Genomic DNA, 21,674 nt, shown 5'->3' on the forward strand with positions numbered 1-21,674 from the left:
AGAATTGTGTTGCTTGACCAGGGTAGTTGTAGGAGATGCTATGAACAAGCAGCTCTGAGGCTGTGGTCGTCTTCTCGTGGGCTTATTCGGTGCGAGAAAGAGCGAACGCTCTGGCTGTGGCTTCAGGCTGCTTGCTTTGCCTTGCAGATGTGAAATCTGTGGTTTCCAGTGCAGACAACGAGCATCGCTCAAGTACCACATGACCAAACACAAAGCTGAGACGGAGCTGGAGTTTGCCTGTGACCAGTGTGGGAAGCGCTTCGAGAAGGCCCATAACCTTAATGTCCACATGTCCATGGTGCACCCTCTGACCCAGACTCAGGACAAAGCCAAGCCACTGGAGCCAGAGCCCACCTAAATACTTCAGGGACTTCAGAAAGCCAGGCAGTAAAACTAGAAGTGACTGCACAGCAGGAGCCCACCTGAGGGGGACGGGGAAGCTTTCCCAGTCCAGCCCTGTAGAAACCATACGGCAGAGTGGAGATTTTTAATCTACATTTTAGTCTCCCAAAGAACTCAGTGGAATTAGCTTCAGCTTGCTCAGAAAAAGCTTGTTATCATGCTGTGATTCTCCATGCTCACGTCTGATTCAGCAGTGTTGTACTAAGAGTCCGTCTAATCCCAGGGGAATGGATGTTGGCAGCACCCCTTCATGGTTCCCCCTTCTCCCCACACACACAGTTGTAGAAACAGAAGTTGGCCACAACTGTTCCCTGCCCGCACAAGCTGCTGCCTGTACACAAGTGCCCTCAGGGGGTTCTAAGGGTACACGGGACAGTGGAGCAACTTTGTTTTGGGGGGGGGGAGGGAATTATGATTCCCAAAGCAAGTCTAAACAGAAATTTGTAACCTACTTTTTATTGTAACAAGAGCTTCATGGTTATGCTTGTAATAAATTATTTACAAAGTAATTTGAAAGAAACAGAACTGGTGAGAAAGGTAGCACCTTGTCTGTCCCTCGATCTGTAGTCAGGGTGTTCTGCTCAGCTTGCTGTGCCGTGCCGGTGCCTGCCCGTCCCTCAGAACAGGACCAGCTCCTCGTCTAGCTCCGTGGCCGCAGCAGGCCTTGAGAAGTGCAGGAGGGTGGCTCCCAGCTCTGGGTCAAGTTCTTCACATGCGGCCAGTAGCTGGGGAGAGGGCAAGTAGCCAGTATTAGACCTGCTCGTGCTTCCTCAAAGCGAGTTACAGCAACGCTAGAGCATCTCGCTGCAGGTAAGAGGAAAGGGAAGCTGTTGCCAACTCGTGCAGAAATAACACGGTGCTTGTGGGAAACTTCAACACCTGCCCCTTCGCTGCGCTCGATATTTCCCCCAAGACCAAGCATTACGCAAGTGCTGTGTGAGCGCAGCATTTGCTGTTGCTGAGAAAGCCGGAGCCTGCAGGCCGGGCGAGGGAGGATGTGGCTATAGCAGTGACTGAGCAGCAGGTGTCCTCCACCGCTCCCAAACGTGTTACGGAAACCCAGAGTGTCTCTCGCAGGTTAAGCGGGCAGCACCAGTACAGGATCAGTGCCCAAGAAAGGCTACGCAGGCAGAAGCAGCGCTCCCAGCTCTCATGCACTGGGAGGAGAGGGCAAAAAAAAAAATCCCAACGCACCGGTTGTATGTTTCCAAAGCTTTGGGCAGGGCATCGTGGAATCGCACCAAGCAGGAACCGCCGGGCCGTGGAGATCACGTCCAAGGGATCCCCCTGGGGAACACGGAGGAGAGACAGGGCCAACCAAGGCCAAGCGCAATGTCACCTTCAGCTCTCAGTCCCCTGCCTCCAAAAGTGAAACAGGAGCCACCACACTGCACCTCGGGCTATTCCCAGGTTAAGCAGATCACTTGATCAGCGACTACATTCACCCTGAGATCCTGTATACGTAAGACAGCAGCGAGGCAGCTTAAGTTTTGGGCAGCAGCACCGGCAGCTTCTCTCAGCCCCAAGGTGCGAGGAAGCTGCGTGCCTGCCAAGGCAGCCGCACAAGCTACCTCTGCTTTGTGCGGGAAGGTGGGAACAAGAGGGATGCTGCAAGTGACAGAGGAGGGAGAAAGAATAGGATTCACAGTTACAAGAGGAAAAAAAAGACTGAGGTTCACTCACATGTTCTGTGCGGTCTGGGTTTTGCCCAGTTTGATCCGACAGTGGCAGTTCTTGCCCTTCCACAGCCGAATGTACAAATCGAGCGCCACGCAGAGAAAGGCCTGCTCGCGAGTGAGCAGCTCTTGGTGAAAGCAAGGGGTGAGGCTAGAGGAGGTCACACACCATGTCTGGTTAGGACTGGTTCCATGGTAGACTCAAACACATAAAGACACAAGGCAAAGGCATCTGCTGCATCACAAGTCCCGTTGTGTGCAGGGCCACCCCACTGCCCGGAGCAGGAAGGCAGGCAGGGACACTCCTGTTCAGAGCACAAAGCCATAGGGAAGCTTCTAGCAAAAGATACGGGACTCCTTAAATAGCAATCCTGCCGTGATCAAGGATTCTTTCCTGCACAGCTAAGGTAAGAGCTCAGCTCACCTACAGCCCAGCGCTACAGTTACCGCCGTGTCAGCTGCTGTACATGCAAACCGTCAGCCAGATCCTCCCTCACGAACACCTCCCTTCTGAGCCCAGCAGGGCCTTACCTGTAGAACGCAACAGGCAAGAGCCGGATGTGACGGTCCGAGGCTGCGCTGCGCAGGATGCTGTATTTTCCAGGGTCTGCAATAGCCAGAGACAAGCACTCTGGTGGTCCTCACGCCACCTTGCATACTTCCACAGCAGCACAGGGGCTCACAGTTCCTTCCAGCCTATAATAAACACTAGTGCCCAGGGCTGGTGACGACCGAGAGATGGAAGCTGTCCCCTCTGAGGCTTTCTCTACCAGCAGGAACAATACTGAGTTTCAGTTGGCTCCTGATCATCAGCTGGGTCGCCATACTGCAAGGATATTCTCAGCTTTTACTCCAGCAAGTATTTTTTGTGCTGCTTACAAAGGGCCATCAGTTCCTTCTCACAGGTATACTCATTAATCAAAGAGATGGGGCATGCCTGTCCAGCACTGCCCCTCGCCTTTCCACCCCTCAGAGGCAGGACTCGCTCACCTTTCTCTGCCGAAAGGAAAAGAAGTGGCCAGGACATGCCCTTCTCTTCCAGGCACTGCAAGATCTCCAGCGACCATTCCAGAGACATCTGAAAATCCACTCCGTCCTGCACATCAGAAAGGACAGCTCTAGTTTGTCTTACACTTCAGTTGCATCAAAGCAGAAAGGAACCCCTCACAAGAGACTGCATACACAAAGTGCTCCACTAGAGGATCTTTACGAATTCAGCCCGGTCTTTCCCCTCGCCTGGCATCCTGGGTTCCCCCGGGGCAATGGGGCACTGGAGCAATGCAGTACCTTCATCACCAAACCAGGCCACCACAGGGCTCAGCTGAGAATGATTTGTGAGAGAGGGGCGAGAGCAGTTATTCAGCAACCAGCTGGTCACCACCACACTTCCCAGTGGGGCTCAGCACAGAGCACTGCACGTCCTGCACTGACCCCACCCTGCTCCCCGGAGCAGGTTTTTCCCACCTCTAACCTTTCTAGTGATAGCATGTCTTGGGATTGGGGTTTTTGTGTGTGTGTGTGGTGGGGTTTGCGTTACTCATTTTACTTGGAATAACCTCCCTGATCTGTTTGCTCAAGATGTTTCTTTCCTCAATGACTCTTCCTCCAGACTCTCCCAGAGGCAGATTATGAGAGCAAATGATTATTTTTAACCTGAATCTGCTCCCCCATCCAATCTGTTAGGTGACTACACAAATGGCTGCACTTCAAAGCTGAGAAGACAGCAAAGGGACAGAAACAAGCATTCACAGGTAGGAGGATGCTTAGGACAGACAGCTGCTGGAGGAAACCTGTCACCTTTGCTCCTTCGTTTAATTAATAGCATTAAATCATTTGGAAACCAATGTTCCTCCTCACTGGGGAGCTCTTCTCCTGTGAAACACCATGTACGTTTCCAGCCTGAGGAAAAATGTCACCTAACAAATGTGAAATGCTACACAAAAGCTAAGAGAGAGGGGTGAAGTTCCTGCACTACCTGGGAGGTATAAAGTCTGAACAGGGAACTGAAAATAGCAAGTCATTCAGGAAGACAAATAAAAGCTACTGTAGTGAAAGGTGAGATAACATCAGTTAGAGGAAAATACAGGTTTAATCTGATCGGAACAGAAGGGCTTTCAGCAGGCTCTGTCTGGGATGTTGCTGATCCCTTCCTTCTGGCAGAACAAGCCACCAGCCTTCACAGTACCGGTACGGAGCATTTTTAGGCAGCAAACCAAGCTGATCAGATACATTTAGTGTCGTAAGAATTCCCTCAGGGCTGAGTTTACCTTTGGTGCTATTTTTGCTGAGATGAGATCCATGAGTGAGAAGAACAGCAGAGAAACAAGAAGCTGCAAAGAAAGAGACTGCCTGTTAGTTCTATCTGCGGTGGTGACTCAGAACTTGCGTTTTACAATCAGGAAATAACAATTCACTGAGTACATTCCCAGGATGAACCTGGATGAACTACAAGCACTGCTGTTCCTTCCAGGTGAAGGCAGTGCATTTGAAGATGACAGACTGCAGCCTGGCATTGTTCATCGCTGCTAAAGGTAAATTCCACACTAAATTCACTGTTCTCAAAGCAAGGCTCGCTGCAGTCAGCAAGTCAGACAACAGATGACACCTTCTCCCAAATATAGCAGAAACTGAGTGAGCTACCACAGATGTAAACCTGGAGGAGAGCTAATGTTGGTCCACAGCCGGCACACCACCAGCAGATGCTGTGCAGCCCCTCATCTCAGCAAGTGCATTGTAATCCTGTCCTGACATATGCTGGTTATCACTTTTCTGGATCCCTGCCACACAAATTAAAGGATGCAGTGGTTTTGTGATCCTGGGAAGTTATTTTATTTATTTGTGCTGCTAATCCAGTAGTAAAGCTAACCCTTCTTGCTTTTCCTATCTCTGTCTGAGAAAGGAGAGGGCTGAGCTGAACAACATGTTCTATGCGCAGCAGGTCTGTTTGCACATGCACTGCGGTCAGGCCAGGCCAGGGAAGATGGCAGCAAGAGACCTTTCACTTCAGCCGAGAGTTTTCCAGAGGCACAGACTGCTGCATGTGGATGAATCAAACAAAAAGGAGTGGCACGTGGAACAACTGGATTCCTTGGATTTAACTGCAGTGTCTCATCCCCAAAGGTGGCGAATCCCACAACACTCCCCCTTCTGACAGAGAGATTTGTTCTTTGATGCTGTCACCTGAAGGGATTCAGCACGTGACCTCACATCAGTCCTGTGCGTGGGACCAAGGCCCCACTGCAGAATGATCTGTGCAATCCCACCAATACCGGAGCAGTCGTTGAGGATCTGAGCTGAGGCCTGAGCACCAGGCAGCTGCTGTGACCTCCTGGGACCCCCATTACACTCAGCCCTCCCACTCTTCTCACTCTTCCTGGTATCCTCCTCCTATCTCAAGGCAGATTTTTGACGCGAAAGCCACTGTTATTCCACAGGTACTAAATGCTCATATCGACTCAGTGACACCAGTTTCTGACTAGCAACTTTTGGCTCTAGACCAGTATAAACAGTGGAGGAGTCAATCCCTTAGCAAGAGGAGCTGCTACCATAACTGCTGCCCGGAGCAATAAAACTTAAGAGTAAATAGTAAGGCACAGGTTCCGCTTCAACACTATTTATCTGTGAATGTCTCACTACAGGGACACTCCCCATACTGAGCTCTGGTCCCAGCTATCCCCTGGAAGACCAGCAGACAGAACTGCTGGGCAGTAGCCCAACTTCCTCGTCAGCAGAGCGCTTCAGAGAATTCCTGTGCACAGAGGGCACTGAGCATAGTGAAATGGCAGAGGCATTTCCTGGAAGACTTGGGAAAACTCTCAGGAAATCTGTCGCTGGGATTCCCAACATGTCTTCCCAGAGCCCTTAAAACGCCTGCACTCCTGTCTCCCAAGCCTTCTGCATCTCCTTAACCTTCCAGCCAAGCTGCCTGAGCTAAAACCCCCAAGGACTGCTCTGTCAGAGGGAGAGGTGATCCTGGCATGCTGTGGATTGAGCTCTCAATCTCTGCAGTGCTCTCTCCAGCTTCAGTTTTTAAAGCAGCTGTTTAACAGTCATCCCTGACTTCACAGGGGAGCCTCTGTCCGAGTTAAAAGTTTAAGTTTGGAATAACTTTGCCTCTAGTATAAGTATTTAGCAACCAGTAATTTACAGCTACATTTTGTCAACTAGCCACCAGCAAGATTTCACAACAGGGTTTACCAGGGATACAGCAGTATCTCAGGACAACTATTTCTCAGTTAAAGACATTCTACTTCTAGTTTTCAAGTGTAGGGACCAGCAGACATATTTTAAATGCACCCAGTCTTGCCTGCTCTGTGTCAGTCTCCAGCCTCTTCAGTGCATTTCTCTCTTGTCCATGTCGTGACTGCTGTTGAACAGTACAATGGAGGAAGGCAGCCAAAACCCAAGGAGGGCCAGAGAGAGGGAAAACCACTCCTGAAGAAAGGAAGCTAGGAAACAAAACCAGCATGTCATGGTTTTGAAGGAAAAAAATAAAGTAAAAAAAAAAAAATCACAGCTGTGAATGAGGAGGAAATCAGGGGCTTGGGCAAGTGGTGTAAGTTTGTGTTTGGGACCAAAAAAAAGTTAATTCTGCTCTACAATTTTTTTTCCCCCTTGCAGATGGATGCTAGATGGAGACAGTTTTAAAAAACAAACAAACAAACAACAGTCTAGAAACAGACAGCAGCATTCCCAAATCTCTTTTATCACAAGTTGGGCAGGTAGTCAACTGTATGTTCTACTACACAAGCATGTGATTATTACCTGCAATAACCTGCAAGGGGATTTACACAAAATTCCCAGCTTTTGGAGAAAAGTTGCAGGATGCTGAACAGACAGCACAAGGACAGGTAAAGAAGGAAGCACACAGCAGAGAAGCAGGCAGTACCTTCAGGAGACCAGAGATTCACCAAATCCAGGGAGCAAAGGGTGCGGCAGCTTAAGCGAATGACTCAACGCTGTGCTGAAGGCTATTTCCAGTGTTTGTCTAAAAAGGACTCTGCCTTCTAGTCTCCTCTAAAAAGATTCTCTTTTCCTTATGGTGAAACACTCTGACCCATATTACACAGAAGGCCAGACTAAATAATCATAATGACCCATTTTGAGTTTAAACTCTACAAAGGGATCTGTATATAGCTGTCCTACAAGCCTCAGTCCACATTAGCATTTCATACTGCCTGCAGAAGCACAGCCCAGCTCAGAGAACAGGCCTCCTGAGCGCTGGCCCCTCAGAGAGCAGGTTCTCCTGCCTGCAGATCCACTCTTGGGTTCCTCGTACACACCTGGTAGCAGAGGACTGCCATTCCCTCAGTCTTTCCAGTTCTTCTGCAAGTGGAGCCCCAAAGAGTCTCTTCCACTGAGAGCAAAGGACTGGCTCCAGCCTCAGCCACCAAAGCTAGGAAGAAAGACGGAAACCAGCAGCATTAGCGGTGGCATACTCATTAGTTGTTTGCAGTCAGATATGCACGCTATCTCAGCCAGGTACTTGGAGAAAGGTTTTTTTTTTTCCCCCCTTCTTAATGAAAAAATCCAAGTTGTAGATACACACAGAAGGAACGTCAGAAGTTCCACATCCTGAAAATGCAAGGAGGGTTATTTATGACCGTGTTCATACCATGGTGCCCTGAAACTCCTCTAGCAGGACCAGTCATAATAAAAGAACCGTTCCGCAAAGCCAACGTACATGCTTACCACATGCAACAAAAACATGCATCACCATGTAAAACACTGCATGAAGAGTTACGCACAGGAGAGAAAAGTCTGTGCTTTATGGACTTTTTGGTTGTTTGGCATGTAACAACCAGCCCCTGTATGGCACATCTGAAACCAAGCCAAGTCTCCCAGCTTCTCACTCTGACACCGCCTCTGTTCCACTTCTACAGTGACATGCCAAAAACAAGGCTGCATGCCCAGAGCTGGGATCAGCGATACCAGGGGTACTGAAACACTCTGCAGTTTTCCAAAGGCATTAAGAATTACTGCCCCCACACTTCACAGTTTACATTAAATGAAGTTTCAAACAAACGCTCTGAACCAATTTTCATCTAGCACTCTGAAGACCAAATATGAACAGTTACCACTGCGGAGAAAAGCACGATGGGACATTTGGTTTGACATGCTGTTAGAACAGCATTGACCTCTTCCGCCGGTTCTTCACAGTCCAAGCTGGCACTAAGCAGGCCCTGGAAGTGGATAAATTACAAGATGACTACACACAAACGGCTCTGCTGCTTCGAAGTACCTCACCAAGCCATGCGTAAACTAATCAAAGGTAACTGCAGGGGTCAGCATGGCTCAGCAAAAGAAACGTGTCCCCAACAGCTTCTCCTTCCCCCACCAGCTTTGCTGTATTGTATTAAAATTAACCTCTACCACTACTTCCTCCTGCTACTTCTCTTCATTTTCCCGGATTACTGCTCCTCTTCTTGGAATTTACACCAGCAGTTCTCAAAACAAGGGTACAAATAGCACATCTCATTGCTAAGAATAGCATATAGTCAGGTATCCCAGTACAGAAACACCTACTCTGGCTGGCTAGCACGGACAATGGCGCAGAATGACAAGAGCAGCAGTTACCCTGAAGAAGTGAGCGGTGATGTCGTAGGAGAGCGCATATCCTCTGGAACAGACGTTCTTCTGTGGGAAGACAAGGAGAGGAAAAAAAAAAAAAATCATTCCTTCCTTTCTGAATTACGATTTTCTTTGAACATTTTAGGTGACTGGCACAACAGGACTCGGAGAGCACAGAACCACCCTGTGAGATCCCGAGTATCACTTCAGATTGCAGAAAATTTGTTTCTATATAAAGCAACACCACTGACTCGGTAGTGCTTTACAATCCCAGCACTAGAAAGCAAATCAGACAGCCCTGCTCACCACAGGTTGTGGATGGCAGAAGCAGTTTGATTAACAGTCTTGGAAGGAATGGAGGTTTCTGGCTCTGCCTAATGTGACAGTGCAGGAGGGCTGGAAAAGGCCAGTCAGGATGAATAAATAGAAACAATAGCTATCCTCAGAGCACAAAACAGTGCCCTGAGGGACCTGCAAGCTAACTGATCTTCTCCCAGGAAGCCACTGGGATGTTTCTGAATGTTTCTCTAGTGTACATACCACAGGAGGATGAGCAGGATCTCACTCTACACACAGCAGATTAGTCTCTGCCCTGGCGTGACAGAGAAATTAAAGAGCTCATGCTCAGTCCCTCACTTCTAGGCCTCCATGGGAACACTTCAGGTTTCTCTCTAACTCACCATCAACAAAGGAGGAGCAGGTGACACAGAAGGACAACATATCCACACAAGAGAGAGCATTCCCAAGGCTGCTGCACGTGCGTGCGCACCAGAGACACATGTTGTCACAAACAACGTGACTGGAAAGAACACTCCTGCTGCTCGAGAACTGACCAAGCTACTACCAGGCTACTCTGTGATCACCTGCTGGTGATTTTACCCCCGGCCTGTGCATCCCCAGCTCCAAACACCAATATGCTGGCTGGCTCCACTCCAGATTTGCCTACACCATTTCCCAATGGTTCTCTCTCAATAGCGTAAAATGCCACCACAACTCCAAATGAATGAACCCAAAAGTCATCCCACAGCAGTGCCGAGGGGACCTCTGCAGGGCTAGGGGCTGGAAAGTCTTGAGCAGAATGAGTTGAGCCTCCCCTACGCTCTGACACAAGCTAAGTTTGTTTCAAGTTCGGCTGCATTTTAACTCCTGTCCTAAATCCAAGTTTAAGGTCTTTATCTAGAGCATTTACCAACAAGAAATTATTGTTTGGCTAACGACACGTACCAGCTCCGAGTTTACAAAACAAAAGAAGTCTTCACAGTCCAGTACTGTTTTCTTTCCTTTTCGACGTGTCATGATCAGAGTGGATGCAGGGAGCCCTACCAGAATCCTTAGGTCGGGAAGAACAAAAATAAAATTGACATTACCGTCAAAAAGAGAATCAGACTCCGCACTCTCAGGGGACAAGGCTTTGATATTGAGGGGCGTTTGAGAGTATGTCAAATCTAAGACATCTCAAAGCTGTTGACAGAAACCGCACAAGGAATTTTTCCAGTTGTGCAGAAAAGAACCTGCATTTCAATGAGATATATGCACCATTTCCAAAGAAACTATCAATGGCTCAAAAATGGAAATGCACACCTCGATTATAGCAGCAAATAGAGTAATTTAACGATGGCTAACACCAAGTGGCAGCATTAAGAGTGTTGCTGGCTGTAAAACAGTCTATGAAGATGTGTGGTCTTTGAAATCCAGTCTACTGGTAGGGGCAACTCATAGCCCAAGATGGCACGCTGAAACACAGCTAACTCCTGTGGGTACCAGGGAATAAGTCTCTCTTGCACAATTGTTATCATGACATACAGTGTCATTTTCCCTTGCTGTGGAATCAGAGGGGAGGCTACCCAACTGTGCAGGTACACACCATAATTGCTTTGAGCAGCAGTTTTGTTCGAGGTATTCCCAGCCATTCAGATCTGCATTTACCTTCTGTGCAGCAGCAGCTCCTGCTGCCTCCATAACTGCTCACCCAGCGCAGACCCATGTTTTCTGTCTTTCAGTCTTTCCTGGAGAATCTCAAATAGGAAGTGTTTCTGGGCATCCAAGTAGCCAGAAAACAACTTTCGCCTACACCCCAGCTCCAGTACCATCTCCTAAATGGGGAGGTGGGGAAAAAAAAACAGTGTTTGTCAGGGCTACACACTAGTCTGCGTTCAAACCCTCTATGTTTCTCTGAAGTAATACAAAGAGACCAATAAGAAAAATTTCTCTCTCAATTTCCATATCACTGCTCTCATATGAGAGCTGAGTACCAGCCTTACATACACCGAGGTATTAGGAAATGCTTTGACTTGTCAAATTCGAGGACTGAACATAGAGATGCGCATCAAAGTCTGAAATCACCTGCAGCTTGCACAGAATATCAGGATTGACTGATGTTTTCCTTTTGCCACAGCTAGCCAGGTCCAACCTGAAATTAAGAGACACGCACCAGGTAACTAACTCTGTTGGCCCAGGAGGATAACACAATTCAAATAAAGGCCAATGGCTTCAGATGAAAATAAAGCTCTAACATTAATGTTCCTTAAATAAGCTGTAGGTGAGACAACAACTCTCCTCTGACCCTCCCTCCTTATTTTCCAGCTTCAGCCACTTTCTCAGGGGCATTGATGCTTGTCTGGACAAACAAATCCGAATATAAATTCAACTTAAAAAAGACAGACTGGGGACTATTTGTGACTTCAACCCCAGACCTCTGTCACCTAAAGCAAGATTCTTATGCAAAGACTGGCGAGTCATGCAGAGCCACCTCCCAGCTTCCGCTTCCAGCCAGACCTGTGAGAAGGGAATCACTTCCACAGCCCCATGCGAGGCACAAGCTCACAGCTCCTAGCTTGCAAGGTCATCAGCAGAACCATTGCTTCTGCAGAAATGCAAGTCATGACACAGAATACCTTTGTGAGAAATCCAGAATGGTATTGATAATAACGCCACATGCCTTCTCCAGCTCTCCATCACAGCCACCAGCAGCAGAAGGTGCAGGAAGATACCACTGATAGATGGCCCAATAATGGAAATCATGTCTGCAATATTGAAGAGGAGAAGATAGGAAATCTATCACGGCATTTTAATGGTGCCCTTCCCTTGATGTAAAAGGAAGCTCACACACCAATTGGAATGACAGATAAAAGCACCCATGTAAGTACAAACATAAAGAGAGTCTTCCACCAGACACCACATGTCCTGATGTCAGCCATCTCTTGCTTCCGGAAATGGGGAGGTTTTCTGAAAAGCTATTTGGAAGGAATGCACACGCAGGCCAAAGGTTATCTTGGTGAACTTCCTCAAGTTGAAAAACAGGCCTCATTCTAGCATTGCTTGAACTCTGGACAAACCATAGTAGTCAACAGGCATTTGTGTCCCGCAGCAGCTTGTTCATTTACTTCCTAATCTTCAATGCTTCTTCCTAATTTGGGTGGGAAAGACTCCTGAACTATTCCCTTTTCAACAGGGCCCCTCTGCACTTGCCTTTCTGAAGCAGAGAGAATATCCTTTTCAGGGTACACTTCCAGCTCCAACAGCAGCCACTCTCTGAAAGACAACTGGGAAAAGCAACAATTTGGGTAAGAGGGCTGACCCGCAAGGCAAGTAACTTGTGCAGAACAGTCAGCTTCTTCCCAGCTTAAACCCACCTTCACCCATACCCAGACACAATCCCGTGCAGATTAAGAGATACGAAACAGGAGACATCAACCCAAGGAAGTCCCTGTACTGCTTCCCTTGCAATAAATCTAAACTAAAACCCCACTGCATTCAAAAATTTACTGAAAGCAAGCCTATAAAGCATCTCTCACACACACACCCACACACACCCACCCCTTTGACATTTCCAAACATGCTCATCTTCTTAAAGTCTAGATACCAGAATGAACGTATGTTATTAGAAATAAATGCTAAAATGAACAAAGCATCATAGTCAGACAGACTGGTATAAGCATCAAAGAAAGGTTATAATGCAAAGGTATTTTAGCCTTGTACATCAAGCTAGCCAAGCACAAGGAGTCATTCTAGTAACATGACAAACTCCTCTGCACAAAGACAAACTCATTGTATATGAACTAGGTTAAAAAAAGAAATCCTGTCAAATCAGATACATTGCAGGGATGGTATAAAGAGAATAGCTGAGATGTTAACCTGCTTCGTAGCAAGGCAGAGCCGAACAATCCAAGCTACACACGTGGTTCAGGAGAACACTGACATTTAGACAAAGTGCCAAAAAAGCAAGCGAGTATTTTCAGTTAGTTGACTCACGATCACTTCACAGACAGTACACAGTAGGAAGCTAAGATTACAGACAGCTCTTTTCTCTGCACTTCCTAATCATTTTCTTACTGATACGGTATATCTTGTCAAGCTTTCTGCTTTTGCAATAAGCAGGACACAAAAGCTTTACCTCTAGTTTTCTATTGCTACTTTATCACCATCATCAAAATCTGCAAATAACATTGAGCACACAACCTAGCACACATGGCATCTTCAGCTGTCAGACCAGCTTTTCAGGCATTAAGTTTTTACAAGAAGCTTTTCATCACCAATAAGGAAATTGCAAAGGGCAGATCTGAAAAATGTGAATTACAGTGTGAACTTAAGTCATGAAAAAGATTTATACCTGGAATGCTTTTTCTTTCAAGAGCTCTTGAAAGCGTGCTTGCTTCCATAAACAGAGGCTGGCTCTTTTGTAGTTCAGAGAGGGGCATGACAGGGAACTCCAGACTAGGTCACTTTTAGCCTCCTCGCACAGGATTCCCCGAGCTTCCAAGCTCAGCCGTGGCAAGATGTACTGCAGCTAAAACAAAGGCATAAAACCCTGCACATTTCCATCACAAAAATGGCCCAGTGCAACCTCCAGTTGTGTGAAACTGCCAAGCAAGCAAATACACAAGACAGTAAGATGCGAGGGTACAAAGATGCATTTTTATATAGGTTTTTTTGTACAAGTTATAGTTGCACAGGGGTCTGCAGTGGGAAATTGAATTGAACTGAGTGTGATCTTTCTCATAAGTAATAGCAAAACTTTTTTCCTCTTACCTTTTTAACAAGGCTAGGAGGAAGCAAGGCACACAAATCTTCACGAGAGTAGGATGAAAACTTGCACATAAGATAAGATGCTGCTGCAGTGCAAAACCTGATAGAGAAAAAGAAAGAACTCCGTTATCTGGTTAGTTCAATCATATCTTTTCCCACTCATGAAAGTCCAAAGTCAAAACAAAGATGGAGTGTTAAAAATGCTTTTAACAAACATGTCCCAAACGTGTTTGTTTTTGAGACCACTTCTATTTATGTGCTCCCAACCTCAAGTTCATTAATGGCACAAATTTCAGAACTACAGACTAAACTAAGGCCTTCAACAGCATCCAGTCGGTCCTTCCTCCAGCAGGCAGTACAATCATCAGGATGCGATTTCATGTGGGACCACCATCAGCCTGTTTCTCTGTGTAGCCCCTCTGTGCAGCAGAAACACCTACGTATGCTCTGGGAATCCTCCCCAGGAACATGGGAGGTTTACCAACACCCCTCCGTCAGCAAACCTAAACCCATTGCCTGGGGAAGCAAGGTCATGGTGGATGCATGATCTCACCTCATGCAGAAGGCAAACGACTCTTCTGTCCTGCACACTAGCAAGAAGTTCCAGTACTCAGAAACGGAAAGGATCTTTTCAGGAACAGGTTGAGAAGTCCCAAAATTGGCTTCCACTTCAGGAATTAAAGCTCTGGATTCACTTAAGTGGATCACAAAAGCTGCTAGTCCTAAAACGTGAGCATCATTCAGGGAAGGACCCTGCAAGCCAAAACATAAGTAAAGAACTGAAGAAAGAGAGAGAGTCACATTTAATTTATAACAAAACAACCTTTCTCAGAAAAAAAAAAAATCAGAATTAATCGAGTAGCAGAACACTACTTCTGCACTGAATTAGGCAATGAGCAGCAACATCAATTTAGCAGATGAGAGGCACCAGTTACATTAAACGTGTTCTTCCTTCCTCGAAATTGTGCAGCTATCTTTGGTCAACCTGCAGCAACATTTGTACATTTCTGTAAAACACTAACTTTGAGCAACTAGCTGTAAATTCAGCCCAGCAGAATTTGATACTGTCAAGGCTTTTTAGCTTCTACACAAGCTGATATAGTCCATCAACCTTTTAATTTCACCTTTTCAATATCATGAGGTAAAGAAAATAAAACCAACACTTCTCTAAAAGAAAACCACACACTGCTGCACCCCAGACTTGAGGTCTTATTTTTATTTTTAAATGGGGCATACAATTGAAATATTCAATGTGGAAGCTTGGGAATTAAGCATTCTACTATTTTCTTTTGGCTCTGTTCATAAACTTGTTTATTTTAGCTTCTGTTAAAATTTATCTCAGAATGCACTGACCTTCTACAGTAGTATTTCTGTTGGGAAACATTCCACTCACATTCCTGAGAGCAAGCCCATAGTATTTGTCCAAAATGAGGTTTTGTTTTTGTTGGGGGTTTTTTGTTGGTTTTTTTTGGAAGCCCTGAGAGCTAATGAAGTTCCTTCCACAGTGCAGTCCAGACAGGTACATGCCCCACAGCTCAGGAAATGGAGGTAGGATAGCCTTTAGCACACTGTAACCATATGATTTGTGGTTGGAAAACTAACCTGATGATAAATAAGCTGGCAGAGCCTGGCCAGAAGCGCAGGTAAGAGGCTCCTGTGTCCACACATCATCTTCACAAACAAGGAAAGACATGGTCCCTGCCTGCAGAAGGTAAAAACCACATGCTCATTTTGCTCCTTCCTTTTATCCCCAATACAGGAAGAGGTATTTAAAAATGCTTATACGCACTGAACCTGAGCCCTACTTGTCTGTAAATACAGGACAATTATCATTCCACTTATAGGGTCGAAGGAAGTGTCATTTTTGGAGTATCTGAACAGAGGACCCCTACAAAGGCATGAACTCTGCCAGTGCTGTGCCTCAAATACTTGCTAATACATAGTCTATGAGGTGTTCTGAGATGACAGCAAGGAGAAGAGGAAGCTGCCTGGGGCACAGACAGCTTTTTTCAGACAGAGAGTACAAGGTAAACAGAGGCAGAGCAATAAATGGGGTCAAAAAAACAAAGCAAGGGCAAAAAAGGAACTAATATGCCAAGATCCTGTTCAAAAGAGAGGAAGAGAGGGATGGAGGGACTTTCCCACCCAGCCGACAGAAAAAAACACCCTCAGAGGAGATCAGATGCGGAGTTGGGTTTAGAAACAATTTCTTGGGTCGCTCTTGTTTATCACAGCTACTTTTCAGCACAGGTTTTCAATGTAGATTAATCTGCTCCAGGGCAAAACAGTGTAAAGAAAGTGAAAGACGCACTGGTTGCCAAAGCATGCTGCACTCCGGAGGGGCAGCCACCTAGTTCAGCACCGTCAGCAGCTGGGATCACAGGCAGCTTGTCAGTACATTGTTATTTTCCAACAAAGCGATTTTCCACTGAAATGTTGACTATAATGTTTACAGACTTCTGTTACATCACGAAGGCGATGGCTATTAAGAGAGTCCTTCCAGTGGCAGAGGAGCGCTACCTCTCCCTCCTCATACAGGCCAGAATCAAACTGAGTCACTTCCAGAGGGAAGAGGGGAGGTAGAGGGAAGGCGTATTGTGCTGCTCCTCCTGCACCGGCACCGCTAGACATTATGCCTCACTTGTTTCATATTAGATATGGCATTAGGGATGAAGGCCGAATGTGCCAAAAGCACTGAGAACATGCCAAAAAGACACCCCAAAGACACAGCAGTGTTCACTGTCAAAAGATAAGCATTCTCCTCCCCTGATCTCCAGTGTCAGCCAGCAAGTAATTCCTGGAGAAAAAGAATTTGCTTCATTCCCCATCCCCCACCATTGAGCTGAAAACGCCAGCCTGAGCACGTCGTATTTGTCGAAAATTTTTATACGTTATCACAGAGTACAAAGCAGAGCCAAATGCCACCTTTTTCTGAAGAGAGCAGTAACAGAGGAGAAACATGTTTTATTTACACACACACAAAGTGCATTGGTTCTTAGATTACAGAAACTCAGAATAAAGCAGCCTGCAATTGCCAGCCTGGCACAGTGGGTACGAACAACCAGAAGTCCCTCCTCACCCCTAGACAAGTGCTGGAATTCTAGCGTATTAACCAGTTTTGATTTCCTTACTCTTTTACTTGCATCTTACCTGTCAGGAGGGTTAAAATAGGAAGCAGCTATTAGGTTTTGGCAGAATGATGTCAGCAGAAGATCAACAACCTGGAACAAAAGACACGCTGCTAAATCCTACTTGTTGGGCTGGATATCGAGATCTAGTTTTGTGCTGCGTATATATTGTTTCCCAACATTAAAACAAGGAGACAAGTTGGTTAATGACATTCACTGCAAGTTGTACAGATCCACTGGCACTAAGAAGAGATGGAAAGTCAAGCCCATAACAGCCCAGGAATGATCCCAGCACACAAGTATCTAGACAAGTCTGATGAAGAAAGCCTAGCTCATCACAGGGCTGCTCTGATAGACTCTATCTCTAGATCTCACCACCAGACACCCAACAACTTCCAGGAGGTTAAAACATATGAATAGTCTGTGCAGAAGGTAGACAAAAGGAGAAGCGTACTTCCTGCTCTCCACAGACAAAGCAACCTTTCACAAGTACCATCCAGATGCATTTTTATATACCCAGCCCACTGGGTTCTCACCCCAAGTCAGATAGCACTTACACTCTGATGGCTGGGTTCCAGCCTGGGGGCAGAAACGTCAACTTGGATTGGGGAATTCAAAGTAGCAGCTTCATTCTTATCACTGCTGTGACCCAAGACGCTTGCCAGTCTGTCAGAAATCACCGCAATCTGTGCTGGCACATCTGCAGGAAGGTAACAGGAGAAGAGGAGAACCAGGACAGGAGGCATGACAGATTTACAGCTCCACATATCAGGAAGAAGAATAAGTGAAATATATACTCTAATTGATCAGAGCCCACAGTACATTATGAAAAGCTTTAATGAGCAAAAAAACATAACCTGGAACACAGCGATCATCATCTTCATTTTAGAAGACAACATTAGTTTTTCCCCAGTACTATCACCAACACACGTCCAGAACAGTTTTTCTCACCAGAAGGGAAACAGCCTTCAGAAGTCACCAGGCGAGCCCCAGGAATGGGGCTGCCCATCTTGGCAAAGATTGTGACGATCACTTGGTACTACACCAAAGGGCAGACCTTAAGTTCCAAACTTGAGCATGGGAAATATGTCAGATATTAAAATATATATATTCATAGCTGGAAGAGCTATACAGGTCTGAAAGATTACCATCTTCAGGTACCAGTGGCAAGTAACTACTGCTGCTACTTTGGCTAGCACTAGCCATATTTTATTAATGCAGCTTTTGTAACAGTCAATTATGGGTAGTTATAACTTGACTTTCTGCATACCTTCATGTTTAGCCTGGTCCACAATCAGCGTCCTTAGTTCAGCCAGTTCAGCTTTCAGCTGCTCAGCAGGCTCTTTGGAATGGCTGGTCTCTACTTTTGATTCATCTAGACAAGTAAGAGAGAAATGCAACGCACTATCCTCACCTTTGTGCATTACATCGGTACATAAAATGCATTCAGCAATCTCTGCATACATTTTATGTAAAAGTAGTATTTACTTTTCTATAAGCTATAACAGATCCCCAAACTGTCAATCTGCCACATATACAGCTTTGTTTTTACATTCAAAATGTGCTATTTGATTAATTATTTATGAGTTTATCCCCAGTTGCAGAAAGGAATTCAGTTTTTTAAGACAAGAAACAAAAGAGTTCTTCTTTCAGAGTTGCCTTTCTATTTGCTTTAGCTCTCTGCCCCTCCCCTCACAGAAGCATTTGCTGTCCTCAAAAGGCTGGAATCAGTCTCAAAATACAGAGACAGACATTACAGCATCCATACTACATCATCAGCCTCTCCTCAAGCGCAAGACCATGCAACATCTCCATATGTCACGTGTTACTCTATTCTGCTTTTTGTTTAAAAGAAGAAATAAAAGGAAATTCCTTTTACCACTAGAAAGAGAGCATACCAGCAACAAGCTGCCACAGCGCAGCCCCAGAAACCACCCATGCAGTTCGTTAGACAGGAACAGTGTCTTGTACACAGGCCAGAAATAACTCAACCATGAACAAGAGAAGTAAATAACAAAGGTTAAAATTAATACTTGTTATAGACACACTGTAAAGCAACAAGGTGTTAGGAGACTGCTGAGTCACCTTTATGTGCAAGAGCAAGCACTAACAAACCGGGCAGGATTGAGTATCGGTCAGCTCTAAGCCTGCCCTAAATCCGGTCTCTGTGCAAGAGCCCCAGGGATGGATTAGGATGCAGGGGACAGGATTAGGATGCAGATGAGGCTGTCGGGATGGAGGGGACATGGCTCAGGCTGTGCCACTACAGGTCACTGGCAATTCAAGGACTCCTGCAGAGCCCTGACTGCCCCTCGGGATCCCGCTGATCCCGGCAGGCAGGGATCCTTCATCCCTGCCGGTTGCCAGGACAACCTCTGCAGCCAGACTGCTGCGCATCTGCGGCTCCCCAGGACTGCTCTGTCATGCCTCTCCAGCTACAGCATCTCCAGAAAGCTTCAAACGCCCAAAATGCCCGAGTAGGAGTCAATTACAGATTTGTCTCTGTACACAGAGTCCACTTATCTCCACCGCACTCTGGGAACGATCTCTGCTCACCAGCCTGACCTTTTCATTTTGTATAAACCTGTGGTGAGGATGCTGCCCATTTTAAGAGGCATTTGAAACGCCCACTTGCTGAAAGAGATAGGACAGTTCATTGAATATCTATTACACTGACACACACTGCACCAGTAAGGTGGCTACAGTGATAGGACCTGAAATTAGCAGGGCCCTCCCACCCACTCGCAGGTAAACTATGCGCTGCAATCCCTTTACTGCCGGCTCGTTCCTGGCCCCTCCTGTTTCCCCAGATCACAGGCACGCACAGTAATCCATCCTTAAAAGAGGACGATGGTGAGTTCAGACAGCACAAGTGCCATTACGCAAGGGATCGACCCAGCAGGTTCACACCCCAGGCTAGCCGGAGCTGAGACACATTCAAGCTGCAAACGCTGATTCATGGAGATGTATTTGAGCCAGATTTAAATCAGCTAGCTCAGGCATCACTTGCAGCCTCAGCACAGCACAGAGCTCCGCACTGACTGCAAAAATCCCACCCAGGTAGGACAGGCAGAGAAAGTCATTATGAGAGTAACCATTTAAAACCTCAATAAGACATAAAGAACATACACATAATTACGGATAGATTAAAGACCTAATCAGCTGTAACTTTTCAAAAATTTTCAATTCAGGAGGGCATCAATGGAAAAAAGAAATAACTTTTCAAACTGATCCATAAGTAAATGTTGTATTTTTTACCTTGTAACATTTTCTCTTTCATAGCACGACAGGCTTGCATGTATGTGGAGTACAAGTTTGAAGGTATTTTATCAGCTCTATAATAATAAAAAAAGACATTTATTATACCACATAACCACATTCAAACTTCAGCTTTATTAAATATAAGCATAAACAACAGCTACGCTATGAAAAGTAATTACAGAGGCTCCAAAGCATACAGAGCATCTGAAGCATTTTTTAATCATCATCTGACAGGCGGGCCAGAAATTTATATCCAAGGCTTTCATAGCAAGTATTAAACCTGTGTAACACACTACACACAAACAATACTATATATATTATTAACACATCCATTAATACCCATTTCATATATAGTACATGTCTAAGATCACATAAGAGTGTAAGTTATGTGACATGCAGCATTCACACATTGAAAACGCTAATGTGATGGAGACCAAAGTTTGACCTCCAACACTTGCTGGGCAGGCACTCAATACTAAAAATATATTACGTGAGGCTCCAGTGAACTCAGCTGCTTCTCTTACAACTTTAATTTTCAAAAGCAATCCAATCTTTTCTAGAGTCAGACTGGAATGACAAGGCAGGACCAAATGCCTCATCTGCAGGCAGCGTTGTGAATGTTTTTTCTTCAGAATAGGTTACGGATTTAAAATAAAGCCGTTTCTGCAATGCAGCACTTTTAAACATGCTTACAGGACAAGCTTGAGTTCCAAGAGGGGTTGCGTTCTCCTGGGCCATTATCCTGGTGTCCCTTAAGAGCAGCTCATAAAGCATTAACAGACATTTAAGTTTCATTTTCCACTTCTCCCATACCCTCTCCCAAAGGGAGGAGGAGGGGATCCTTTCACAGGAGGGCTCATCTTCCCCGTGAAATTTTATATCCGGTAGTATCCTCCAAAGTTTGCATAAAAATAAACCTGACCTGCAGTCAGAGGGCTGCATGGGACTTCTAGAGAATTGTTTCATGGGGGCTAGAGGAGTAATTACAGAAGCGAAGACATTCACCTATACAGATAAGCTGCCACAGCCTGCAAGCCACAAGCCTGGCCACGAAGTCCTGCCAAGAGGGTTAGCCAACACTTGGAGGTTTGTAAACAAGGTGTCAAAGCCTCCAATAGCCTGATGTAAAGGCAAATGTTCTGAAGAGAAAGTCCAGAAGCACAGAAAATAACACTGGGAAGTCTCAATACCTCTTTAAAGCATCTATAAAAGCCATGTGCGCATCTGGGGTTTTAGGGAGCTGCAACAGAAAAACAGGCAGGTTAGGCACAAATTACCTGTCTACGAACACACATCTAAATGGGAGGATCAAAAAAAAAAAAAAGCTATAAACAAATACTAACCACACGTGGCCTGAGCAAAGCAGGAAGAAACCAGGAAGTATAATACGGTCGTCTGAAAATACTGAGACAGAAAAGAAATATAGCAAAATATTAGCTATGCCAAAGCTGCAAAGTGCCATCTCATTACCTCAAGAATTAATTTGGCTCCTGCAAATAAGAAATATTCATAGTAACATGAATAACCACAGACAAATCAAGTTCAGATTAGCCAATAGTTATTCGTTTCTTCAATTTTGCTTTTTATTTATATATATTATATATATTTTATT

General features: G+C 45.7%; 2 protein-coding genes across 2 annotated transcripts in view; one reads left to right on the forward strand and one right to left on the reverse strand.

Annotated features, from left to right (window-relative positions):
• The window catches only part of LOC104164883 (zinc finger protein 276-like), a gene marked incomplete at its 5' end in the record, with an annotated part of 6,556 nt that extends 5,767 nt beyond the window's left edge, over positions 1-789 (forward strand). Inside the window, 2 exon segments of the mRNA XM_009704358.1 lie at positions 148-350; positions 353-789. Of these exon segments, the coding sequence (XP_009702660.1) occupies positions 148-350; positions 353-426 (277 nt within the window).
• Positions 790-1,019: 230 nt separating this feature from the next.
• Positions 1,020-21,466, reverse strand: FANCA (Fanconi anemia, complementation group A; the record flags this gene model as incomplete). The annotated part of the gene is made up of 26 exons (XM_009704359.1): positions 1,020-1,127; positions 1,597-1,689; positions 1,974-2,010; positions 2,086-2,229; positions 2,610-2,685; positions 3,069-3,174; positions 4,346-4,408; positions 6,385-6,526; positions 7,361-7,473; positions 8,156-8,260; positions 8,655-8,714; positions 9,873-9,978; positions 10,575-10,741; positions 10,992-11,058; positions 11,543-11,671; positions 12,117-12,190; positions 13,258-13,434; positions 13,677-13,773; positions 14,227-14,426; positions 15,276-15,375; positions 16,824-16,894; positions 17,359-17,501; positions 18,072-18,176; positions 20,060-20,136; positions 21,253-21,302; positions 21,406-21,466. Coding segments are annotated over 26 exons (2,671 nt in total), but the record flags the coding sequence as incomplete, so codon positions are not given.
• Between the last annotated feature and the right edge of the window lie 208 nt (positions 21,467-21,674).

Source organism: Cariama cristata, unplaced genomic scaffold (assembly GCF_000690535.1).
Source record: "Cariama cristata isolate BGI_N322 unplaced genomic scaffold, ASM69053v1 scaffold15657, whole genome shotgun sequence".
Classification (NCBI taxonomy): Eukaryota; Metazoa; Chordata; class Aves; order Cariamiformes; family Cariamidae; genus Cariama; species Cariama cristata.